The sequence below is a fragment of the Myotis daubentonii genome, chromosome 2 (assembly GCF_963259705.1).
Source record: "Myotis daubentonii chromosome 2, mMyoDau2.1, whole genome shotgun sequence".
Taxonomy (NCBI): Eukaryota; Metazoa; Chordata; class Mammalia; order Chiroptera; family Vespertilionidae; genus Myotis; species Myotis daubentonii.
Genome location: NC_081841.1, coordinates 159,156,771 through 159,168,905, shown reverse-complemented (window position 1 = coordinate 159,168,905; position 12,135 = coordinate 159,156,771). Strand labels below are relative to the sequence as shown.

General features: G+C 47.0%; 1 protein-coding gene across 2 annotated transcripts in view; it reads right to left on the bottom strand.

Annotated features, from left to right (window-relative positions):
• The window catches only part of PIBF1 (progesterone immunomodulatory binding factor 1), a 237,935-nt gene that overhangs the window by 200,122 nt on the left and 25,678 nt on the right, over positions 1–12,135 (bottom strand). For both annotated transcript variants that reach the window (XM_059684820.1, XM_059684821.1), the window contains exon 6: positions 3,662–3,795. In XM_059684820.1, the coding sequence (XP_059540803.1) occupies positions 3,662–3,795 (134 nt within the window). The remainder of the gene's footprint in view (positions 1–3,661; positions 3,796–12,135) is intronic.

Here is a 12,135-nt window from a genome sequence, read left to right as displayed (position 1 = left end):
AAGCACAGAAGAAGAAGAAGCCGCCAGAAGAAGAAGCCGCCCACCTTTGGTCCAGGCGCCAGTGCCTGCGGCTGGCTGCAGCCCAGGAGACAGACAAGCCACCCGCCCGAGGTCCCAGGCTGCAGCCACCCGGAGAAGCTGCCAGCCCTGTAGTACAGGGCACCAGCACCTGTGGCCAGGGAAATAGGTTCCCTCTTCTCCTACTGGAGTCATTACTTCAATATCCCCCTTCTGAATTTCTCTCCTGTGCTGCAACCCAACTCCACTTTTCTTTGGAAGGATACAGAATAGAGAGAGCAGTGTTAAAAGCTTACATTTTTAAGCCGGTAAGGTTGGTCCTTAAACATATAAATGGAAAACTAGAGTCCTTAAGGTAACAAAGGCTACAAAGGACAGGGACAGCGCATGACCTATTATATCCAGCAATCCATATGGGGACTGAAAACTTTGCAATGATAACAATTGGTGAAGATATGAATCAACTAAAATAGTTGACAGGGACAATTCTTCCATCTTTGAAAATATCTACATCAAATCTGTTTAAATAGATTTTAATCTGCATAATATAACACATTCTGACAAGAACACCACCACCACCAATGTGGTCAGTGTTGTGGCAATAAATGTTTAATAACTGAGGGATCCCGCCCCCCCCCCCCCCCCGGCTGAGTGCACAAATTTTTGTGCACCAGGCTACTAGTATTACTATAAGAAGCCAATCTGAAAAGGCTCTGTACTGCATAATTTCAACTATATTACATTCTGAAAAAGTCAAAACTATGGAGACAGAAAAAGAATAAGGTACAGTCATATGCCACATAATGACTTTTGGCCAAAGAGGGACTGCATATATGAGTGGTCCCATCCTATACTAATAAAAGAGAAAAATGGTAATTGGCGTACAACCGATGCCTTTTTCATTGGCTAATCAGCAAGATATGCAAATTAACTGTCAGCCAAGATGGCGGCCAGGCAGCTGAGAATAGGAGGCTTGGTTGCCCCAGCGATGGAGAAAGTCAAGGATCCCCGCAGCTGCAGGGCTCTGAGCTCCTGAAGCAACAACTCCAAAAGATATAATGTTTTAATTATAGAAGCTAAAAGATGGCGGTTAATTTGCATACTCAGGCTCCAAGCAGAGCGAAGCCAAACAGCCCTGAAGCAGCAGGGCAGAGAGGCCTCAGGGCCTGGGATCAGCAGAGTCGAGAGGCCTCCCGGCCGGAGATCAGCGGATCCGAGAGGCCTCCCAGCCCCGGTGATCAGCAGAGTCGGAGGCCCCGCGATCAGCGGAGCCCAGAGGCCTCCCGGCCACAGTGATCAGCGGAGCCGAGAGGCCTCCCGGCCCCGGTGATCAGCGGAGCCGAGAGGCCTCCCGGCCCCGGTGATCAGCGGATCCGAGAGGCCTCCCGGCCCGGGTGATCAGCGGAGTCCAGAGGCCTCCCGGCCCCGTGATCAGCGGAGACTGAGGCCCCGCGATCAGCGGAGCAGAGAGGCCTCCCGGCCCGAGATCAGCGGAGCTGAGAGGCCTCCCGGCCCCAGTGATCAGCGGAGTCGAGAGGCCTCCCAGCCCCGGTGATCAGCGGAGTCGGAGGCCCCGCGATCAGCGGAGCCGAGAGGCCTCCCGGCCCCAGTGATCAGCGGAGTCGAGAGGCCTCCCAGCCCCGGTGATCAGCGGAGTCGGAGGCCCCGCGATCAGCGGAGCCGAGAGGCCTCCCGGCCCCAGTGATCAGCGGAGCAGAGAGGCCTCCCGCCCCGGTGATCAGCGGAGCCGAGAGGCCTCCCGGCCCCGGTGATCAGCGGAGCCGAGAGGCCTCCCGGCCCCAGTGATCAGCGGAGCAGAGAGGCCTCCCACCCCGGTGATCAGCGGAGCCGAGAGGCCTCCCGGCCCGGGTGATCAGCGGAGTCCAGAGGCCTCCCGGCCCCGTGATCAGCGGAGACTGAGGCCCCGCGATCAGCGGAGCAGAGAGGCCTCCCGGCCCGAGATCAGCGGAGCTGAGAGGCCTCCCGGCCCCAGTGATCAGCGGAGTCGAGAGGCCTCCCAGCCCCGGTGATCAGCGGAGTCGGAGGCCCCGCGATCAGCGGAGCCGAGAGGCCTCCCGGCCCCAGTGATCAGCGGAGTCGAGAGGCCTCCCAGCCCCGGTGATCAGCGGAGTCGGAGGCCCCGCGATCAGCGGAGCCGAGAGGCCTCCCGGCCCCAGTGATCAGCGGAGCAGAGAGGCCTCCCGCCCCGGTGATCAGCGGAGCCGAGAGGCCTCCCGGCCCCGGTGATCAGCGGAGCCGAGAGGCCTCCCGGCCCCAGTGATCAGCGGAGCAGAGAGGCCTCCCACCCCGGTGATCAGCGGAGCCGAGAGGCCTCCCGGCCCCGGTGATCAGCGGAGCCGAGAGGCCTCCCGGCCCCAGTGATCAGCGGAGCCGAGAGGCCTCCCGGCCCCGGTGATCAGCGGAGCGGAGAGGCCTCCCGGCCCCGGTGATCAGCGGAGTCCAGAGGCCTCCCGGCCCCGTGATCAGCGGAGCAGAGAGGCCTCCCGCCCCGGTGATCAGCGGAGCCGAGAGGCCTCCAGCCCCGCGTTCAGGGGAGCCCAGAGGCCTCCCGGCCCCGGTGATCAGCGGAGTCCAGAGGCCTCCCGGCCCCGTGATCAGCGGAGTCGGAGGCCCCGCGATCAGCGGAGCTGAGAGGCCTCCCGCCCCGGTGATCAGCGGAGCCGAGAGGCCTCCGGGCCAGGGATCAGGGGAGCCGAGAGGCGTCCTGGCCCTGGGATCAGCGGAGCAGCGAGGCTTCCCAGCACTGGGATCAGTGTGACAGGGTGCGGAGCCCCAACCCTCTGATCGGCCCTGCTCTGTGCATGACAGGAGTGGCGCTGCAACCTCCCTATGGACCCTGCCTTGAGTGTGACAGGGGGTGGTGCCCCAACCCCCCAATCGGCCCTACCCTGAGCATGACTGAGGGTGGCATGGCAACCTCCCAATCTGCCCTGCTCTGTGCATGACAGGAGGCGGGGCCCCAACTCACCAATGGGCCCTGCTCTGAGCCCGACCAGGGGTTACACCTAGGATTAGGCCTGCCCTCTGCCACCCGGGAGCAGGCCTAAACCAGCAGGTCCTTATCTCCTGATGGGTCCCAGACTGTGAGAGGGCACAGGCCAGGCTGAGGGACCTCCTCTCCCAACCCCGAGTGCACAAATTTTTGTGCACTGGGCCTCTAGTAAGATTATAATGGAGCTGAGAAATTTCTATTGCCTAATGACATCATAGCCATACATCATACTAGCAGTGCAACGCATCACATGTTTGTGGTGACGCTGATGTAAAAAACCTATTGCACTGTCAGCTGTATGAAAGTAGAGCACACACAATTACTGTAGTAGGCTATACCATCTAGTGTAAGTACACTGCAAGATCATCACACAATGACTAAATTGCCTAGTGATGCAATTCTCCACAACGTATCCTCTGTTAAGCAGCACATGAGTATACAAAGCAGAATTAACAATGTCAATGGTAAAAATTCAGGTGACTCGAGATCTTGCTCCCCATGTTGACAGTTTGGCTCAAATAAACTCGTGTAAAAATTTAAAAATAAAAAAATTAAAAAAAGTCAGGTGACTTTGAATTCAGGTGCATGCTAAAAATGAGAGAAGCTACTGTACCCTTCTTAACTCCTTACCTCTTAACTTTGTCATAGTTCTCTTGACGGTAGTCACCTTGCTGAATTAACTGTTTTGTGTCTGCTAATTCTAAAGCCAAACGTTGACATCTATTTTGAAGCTCAGAGTAGTTTCTTCGATCTTCCTCATAAGTCTATAAACCATAACAATAATAAAACATTTCAAACTAAACACAGTTGACCAAATTCTGTACTGAATTCTTCTGTTAAGCTGTGAATGTCCTTGTAATTTAAAAAATCCTTAATTTTCCTATTTAGTAATTTTTCTCTACTCAAAGACAGGTAATCTTAAACTCACAGAGTAGTTTGTAAGTCCATCTGTTTAAAACTTCAGCTCTTTTTTTAATAGCACACCTATGTCTTGGTTATTATAATAATACATACAATGACTATACATGTTAAATGACATTTTTCAAAATTTACGAAGATACTATTAGATGCTTTAGACATGGAAATGAATAAAACAGAGCCCCTGTTTTTAATTTCACAATTTAGAGATGAAGAGCCACATGAATATAAAATATCTACAATGAAATATTGTTACTGAAGAGATTAGCATGCAGTTTCAGTGGCAATATTTAGCAAAAAAGAAATTTTGGAATATATTTCTCCCCTAATCTTCCCTCCACTCACCAGACCAGCAGAAATGAACTGTAGAGCTATAGGAGAAAGGTGGAAGTAAAAACCTTAAAACCATAACCTGTCCCTGCTTACTGTGAGCCTCATTTCTCATGTTCACACTTCATCTTTCAATGCTAATGAAGATCTGAAGTTCTCTCAATGCACCAAGCTCGCTCTAATGTGTTCTCAATGTCTGAATAGCTGCATAGTACCTGAATATTTGCCTTCTACAGAACACCTATCCCACTGTAACATCAAATTAGCATTCTATATACCTCACCAGAATGTAAACATCTTAAGGGTAGAAACCTAGCCTCTATCTGGATCTCTACTACTATACACAATACTTGGTATACAGTAAGAGTGAAATAAATGCTTCTGAACAGATTAATTAAGAATTAAATGAATATGGAAATGGGAGAAGCATGACACGGGGACAGAGTTGCTACTTACTTTCCCCCTTTGAACTTAAAAGATTTGCAAGCCACCGTCAACTCTACCCCAGAATCTGTTATGTTAAACACATCCTGTCCCAAGTCATTTATTTTAAAAAATTTATATTTTTATTGATTTCAGAGAGGAAGGGAGAGGGAGAGAGATACAGAAACATCAATGATGAGAGAGAACCACCGATCGGCTGCCTCCTTCATGCCCCTACTAGGGATTGAGCCTGCATTCCTGGCATGTGCCCTTGAGTGGAATTGAATCCAGGACCCTTTAGTCCACCGGCTGATGCTCTATCCACTGAGGCAAACCAGCTAGGGCCCAAGTCATTTCTTAAGTAGCTAAGTGTGGTCACATTCATTCCACAAATATTGACTGAGTTGTTTCTAAGCAAATGGTCCTGGGCGAGACACTGTAGATACAAAGATGAGTAAGATACTGTGTCTTTTTAAAAGTATTTACACATAACTTTAAAATGTCATAACTGCCCCCCCTCCAAAAGAACATAAAATGTCATCCCACAAATTTCTGTTGAAGGGTTGTTTGAAAATGTAATTATAGAAAAACTATATTCAATGTGTTTTGCTTGGTGTAGTATTAGGATCTTCTTCTATACTGATGTTCTCCATGAGAATGGAAATTTACCACGGTATCTATACTAATAAAAGGGTAATATGCTAATTAGACCAGGAGACCTTCTGGACGTCCTTCCGGACAAAGCCATGGTGGCGGGGCCGAGGCAGAGGTGGTTAGGGGGAATCAGGCCAGGAGGGGAGGGCAGTTGGGGGCGAGCAGGCCGGCAGTGGGGGGCAGTTGGAGGCGATGAGGCCAGCAGTGGGGGCAGTTGGGGGTGATCAAGCCGGCAGGGGGGCAGTTGGGGGTGAGCAGGCTGGCAGGCATAGTGGTTAGGGGGTGATCAGGCAGGTGAGCGGTTAGGAGCCAGTGGTCCTGGATTGCAAGAATGATGTCTGACTGCCGGTTTAGGCCCAATCCCTGTGGGGGTCCCAGATTGGAGAGGGTGCAGGCCGGGCTGAGGGACACCCCCTCTCCGTGCACAAATTTCATGCACTGGGCCACTAGTCTATAATAAAAGCCCAAGCAACCATTAGGGTGGAAGGACTGGTTGCTATGATGTGCACTGACCACCAGGGGTCAGACGCTCAAAACAGGCGCTGTCACCTGGTGGTCAGGGTGCTCCCACAGGGGGAGCACTGCTCAGCCAGAAGCTGGGCTCACAGCTGGCGAGCGCAGTGGTGGTGGCAGGAGCCTCTCCACCTCCGTGACAGCACTAAGGAGCAGCAAGCTGAGCACTAAGGAGCAGCAAGCATGTGGGCGGTAAGGAGCAAGGCCTCCTGGACTGCGAGAGGGATCCCGGGCTGAGGGCCCCCCCCCCTCTCAGTGCACGAATTTTGTGCATTGGGCCTCTAGTTTATTATAGTATCACAGCTAAGGATACTCCATCATCATCATCATCATCTCAAAAAACCACTTTCTTTGCTCATCCATGAGAAGCAACACCTCATGAGATAGCAGCAATTCAGTCACATCTTTAGGCTTTACTTCTAATTTTAGTTCTCTTGCTATTTCCACCACATCTGCAATTACTTCCTCCACTGAAGTCTTCCTCCAAAAAGTCATCCTTTAGGGTTGGAATAAGCTTCTTCCAAACTCCTATTATTGTTTGATATTTTAACCACTTCCTATGAATCATGAATGTTCTTTAAATATATATATATATATATATATATATATATATATATATATATATATATGTATATGTATATATATATATTTCAGAGAGGAAGGGACAGGGAGAGAGAGATACAAGCATCCATGATAAGAGAATCTTTGATCAGCTGCCTCCTGCATGCCCCACCCTGGGGATTGAGCCAACAACCCTGGAATATGCCCTAACCGGGAATCAAACCATGACCTTCTGGTTCATAGGTCAGTGCTCAATTACTGAGCCACACCAGCTGGGCATGAATGTTTTTAATGACATCTAGAATAATGAATCCTTTCCAGGCTATAAAATTTACTTTGCCCAGATCTATCACAGGAATCACTATCTATGGCACCTATAGCCTTAAGAAATGTCTATCTTAAATAAAATGAGGCTTGAAAATAGAAATTCCTCCTAGTTCCATGGGCTGCAGAATGAATGTTGTGCTTGCAGACATGAAAATAACATTGATCTAGTTGTACATTTCCATCAGAGCTCTTGGTTGATCAAGTGCACTGTCAATGAGCAGTAATATTTTCCAAGGAATCTTTCTTTTTCTAAGCAATAGGTGTCAGTGATGGGCTTACAACACTAGTAAACCATGTTGTAGACAGATATGCTGTCATCCAGGCTTTGTTTTTCCATTTGTAGAGCATATGCAGAGTAGATTTAACATAATTCCTAAGGGCTCTAGGATTTCTGGAATGGTAAATAAGAACTGGCTTCAAATTAAAGTCACCAGCTGCATTAGCCCCTAACAAAAGAGTCAGCCTTTGCTTTGTAGCTTTGAAGCCAGGAACTGACTTCTCTATGACTATGAAAATCCCAGATGGCATCTTCTTCCAATATAATGCTGCTCCTCCTATATTGAAAATCTGTTGTTTAGTATAGCCACCTTCATTAATTATCTTAGCTATATCTTCTGGATATCTTGCTGCAGCTTCTACATCAGCACTTGCTTATTTACATTGCACTTTTATTATAGAGACTAGGGGCCCGGTGCACGAAATTCGTGCACTGGGTGGTGGTGGGGGGTGTCCCTCAGCCCAGCCTGCCCCTCTCACATACTGGGAGCCCTCAGGCGTTGACCCCCATCACCCTCCAATCGCAGGATTGGCCCCTTGCCCAGGCCTGACGCCTCTGACAGAGGCGTCAGGCCTGGGCAGGGGACCCTCATTTCCCCCCATCACTGGTTCTGCCCGTAGCCCAGGCCTGATGCCTCTGGCCCAGGCATCAGGCCTGGGCAGGGGACCCCCAGACCCCTCCGATTGCTGGCTCTGCCCCTTGCCCAGGCCTGATGCCTCGGCCAGAGGCATAGACCCCCATCATCCTCCGATCGCCTGATTGGCCCCTTGCCCAGGCCTGAGGCCTCCACCAGAGGTGTCAGGCTTGGACAGGGGACCCCCATCTCCCCCCGATCACTGGCTCTGGCCCCCGCCCAGGCCTGAGGCCTCTGGTCCAGCAATCATGCCTGGGCAGGGGACCCCCAACTCCCTCTGATCGCTTGCTCCACCCCCCGCCCAAGCCTGACGCCTCTGACCCAGGCTTCAGGCCTGGGTAAGGGGACCATCATATCCCCCCAATCCCCGGCTCCGCCCCCCACCCAGGCCTGATGCCTCGGCCAGAGGAGTTGACCCTCATCACCCTCCGATCACCAATCACCGGATCGGCCCCTTGACCATGCCTGAGGCCTCCGGCAGAGGTGTCAGGCCTGGGCAGGGGACCCCCAGCTCCCCGTGGTTGCAGGCTCCGCCCCTTCCCAGGCCTAACGCCTCTGGCTGAGGCGTCCGGCCCGGGCAGCGGGGACCCGCAGCTGCAGTGGCCCCGTGATCGTGGGCTTCGCTTTAGGCCCAGGCAAGGGACCCCTAGCTCCCGGGACTGCCAGCTTCGACCGTGCCCAGCTCCCATCGCTGGCTCCACCCCTACTTCCTGCTACCACTGGCCAGGGCGGAAAAGGCACCTGATTCTCCGATCATGGCTGGGGGGCAGGGCAAAGGCAGCCCCAGGGCCGCCTTTGCCCTGCCCCCCAGCTCTTAGCTCCCCCCTGGGTTTCCGATCACTGTCAGTGGCAGGGGGCTTCTTCCTGCTTTCCCTTTCGCCTCCCTGCATTGTGCCTACATATGCAAATTAACCGCCATCTTGTTGGCAGTTAACTGCCAATCTTAGTTGGCAGTTAATTTGCATATAGTCCTGATTAGCCAATGAAAAGGGTAGCTCGTACGCCAATTACCATTTTTCTCTTTTATTAGTGTTGATGGCTTCTTTTCTTAAAACTCATGAACTAGCCTCTTCTAGCTTCAAACACTTTCTTCTGCAGCTTCCTCACCTCTCTCAGCCTTCATACTGAAGAGAGTTAGGGCCTTGCTCTGGATTAGGCTTTGGCTTAAGCAGCAGTTCTCAACCTGTGGGTCGCGACCCCTTTGGCGGTCGAACGACCCTTTCACATGGGTCGCCTAAGACCATCCTGCATATCAGATATTTACATTATGATTCATAACAGTAGCAACATTACAGTTATGAAGTAGCAACGAAAATAATTTTATGGTTGAGTCACAACACGAGGAACTGTATTTAAAGGGCCAGAAGGTTGAGAACCACTGGCTTAAGGGAATGTTGTGGCTGGTTTGATCTTTTAAACTTTATACATGTCTGTGATAAGGCTGTTTTGCCTTCTCATCATTCATGTATTCAGTGAGTGGCATTTTTAATTTCCTTCAAGAACTTTTCCTTTGCATTTACAACTTGGCTAACTGTTTGATGCAATAGGTCCAGCTTTTGACCTAGCTTTCTTGGCCCATGACATGGTTTCCTGACTACGTTTAATCATTTTCAGCTTTTGTTTTAAAGAGATGTGAGACTGTTTGTTTCCTTAAAAATGTAAAGGCCATTGTAGGATTATTAATTGGCCTAATTTCACTATTGTTGTGTCAGGGAATAGGAGAGAGGCAAAGGAGGGAGGGGGGGGGGAGAGAGAGAGAGATGAGAGGAATGAGAGAGATGAGAGATGAGAGAGAGAGAGAGAGAGAGAGAGAGAGAGAGAGAGAGAGAGAGAGAGAGGTTGGTGAAGCAGCCAGAACATACATGTTTATCTGTTAAGTTCACTGTCTTATATGGGAATTGTTCATGGCACCCAAAAACAATTACAATAGTAACATCAAAAAGCACTGATCACAGATCACCATAAGAAATACCATAATGAAAAAGTTTGAAATATTGCGAGATTTACCAAAATGTGACAGAGACACAAAGTCAGCAAATGTTATTGGAAAAAATGGTGCCAACAGACTTGCTCGATACAGGGTTGCCACAAATCAATTTACGAAAAGCACAGTATCTACAAAGCACGCAGGAAAGAACAATAAAATGAAGTATTCTGTATTAAAAACAAATTTAAAGCCCTTAGCACTTACAGAACTACTTATTACCCTACTGCTTCACACATTTATACTACCCACTTGATTTCTAAAGGCATATGATTTTCCATTCCTTGAAAGCAAAACTCTTCCCACTATAAATAGTTATAACAAACAAAACAGAATGAGTACAGATATAAAAATGTTTGTAGGTTTGTGGCGGCAATTGTGAGAGTTTCATCTGAGGATTTCTATTTTCTCTATGAAATGGAATACTACCAAAATCATCGTCTGAGTGAGAAAGTGGTGAATACTTAAAATAACCTCTGTGAAAAATAAGAGGACTAGAAAAAAAAGAAAAGAATTTCAGCACAATTTTGTGGGCCCATTTGAAGTTGGTTTCAATAAACTTATAGTGTTTGTTACTACCTGATTCTCTCTAGTGGTGCTTAGTCAGAAAAATGATGAATAAGGTTTTATCAGGCAGGGTTTGATAAAAACACAGTTGGGGAGGAATTAGAGAACACTGGTAAGAGAAAGGTTTAAGACTGATAAGATGATGAAGAGGGATGTAAATAAATTTAGGAAGAGACTGATAAATAAATCACATGGACTGTTTCTATTCTGTTAACTATAAATTGGAAGCAGATGACTGAGAAACATGGATATATTGAAAGTAATATGTTTAATGATCAACTTGAATAGATAACTTCAGAAGTAAATCAGTCTGGGTGACAAGGAACAGACTGTGGGCCAGGAGACTAAGTGCTGAAGTAGAGAAGAGGCAATCACTAAATTTGAGAAAATCAATAAAATGCATGGCCAAGGTTGTGGATGAGTCATAGAAGTAACCAAGGCAGGAGTAAGATGAAAAGGAAGACTTAAATCTAGAGCAAGCTTTCCACTTTAAATAAAGAAGAATGTCCCAGTGGTCTGCAAATGAGAAAAGTTATAAGGTAGGGTATCTAGAGGACATGAATGCCCAAGAAATAGGGATTTTCTAAGTGTGCAAGTGCCAAGATCTAAAATGTAAAGATCTAAGAGGACCTCAGAATCTGGTCCTGAAAAATAAGGGATATAAAATCCCGGTCCAGAGAGCAACTCTTCAGAAGGTATGACTACACACACACACAGACACACACACACAGACACACACTATACATACATGTTTTCTTTAAATATGAACACCATATAACCAAACATAAGCAGGCATTCAGTATAGGAAGGTATATATATATATATATATATATATATATATATATATATATATATATATATACATTCTAACAACACTTTCTTTTAGAACTTATTAGGTGAAAAAAAATTCTCCTTAAATAAAATCACTGCTTTTATATTTTGAAAAAAACCTACTATTAGCAACTATAATAGATTAAAGCATAACATTGGAAAATAAAAAAAGTAGCATCCTTCTTCAAAATGAACCAAATCCAATGACTGTGGAGAATTTTGAAGCTAAGACTAAAGAGAGGAGAAAGGGCTATTTTTCTATTATCCCTACGTGTTCTTTCCTGTCTTAATCTCAACATCAACTTCTATGGGAAGACTCCAAGCCCCAAATCTGAGTTAGATGTCTGTCTTATATTCTTACACAGTATCTGTTTTTTACTTCTGTCAGAAAATGTATCACATGTGCTGTGAGCAACCATTACTTGCCTCTCACGTCATAAGGAAAGTTTTAAGAAAGTTTTCTATCTTAGTACCTAGTACTCTACCTTTTTATTATATAGAAGATTTTCAATTAATATAATTGAAAATCTTCTATATAATACATTTGTTAATAGAATAATATTAGTTATTCTATTAATGTAACAATAAATTTATTATGTAGAAGAAGCAAGAGAGGACATTAAATAGACTCAAACAAAAGAAGTAAACCTTTCAAACATTAAGAAAGGGACACACAAAATTTCCAGTCACCAGCCCTTTCTAATAGAACATTTCTATGAAATAATAAATGGGTTAACAGAAAATCTCCTTTTCCTTCTATGATAATAAAAATAAAAATATGCAGGAAAAATAAGGACAATCCAAGTCCAAGAAAAGATTTCAATTGTTCGCCAATTTTCTATATATCTAGAATGGAACTGATTTTGACTGCTAAGGTTAATGTTATCTTTCATCTCCTAAATTATTCATACAAAAAATAATAGCAGGCTATCTCTAGCCTTAAAAAGGTAAATCTGTTATTGTAATTGCATGTTTTCTTGACTTGCAAATAACCCTTACCTTTTCTACATTCATCTGAGACCTGGAGTTCCTTGAAGACCTGCCTTATCTTTATATATCTGGTAATACTTGCACAGTAGTTACAC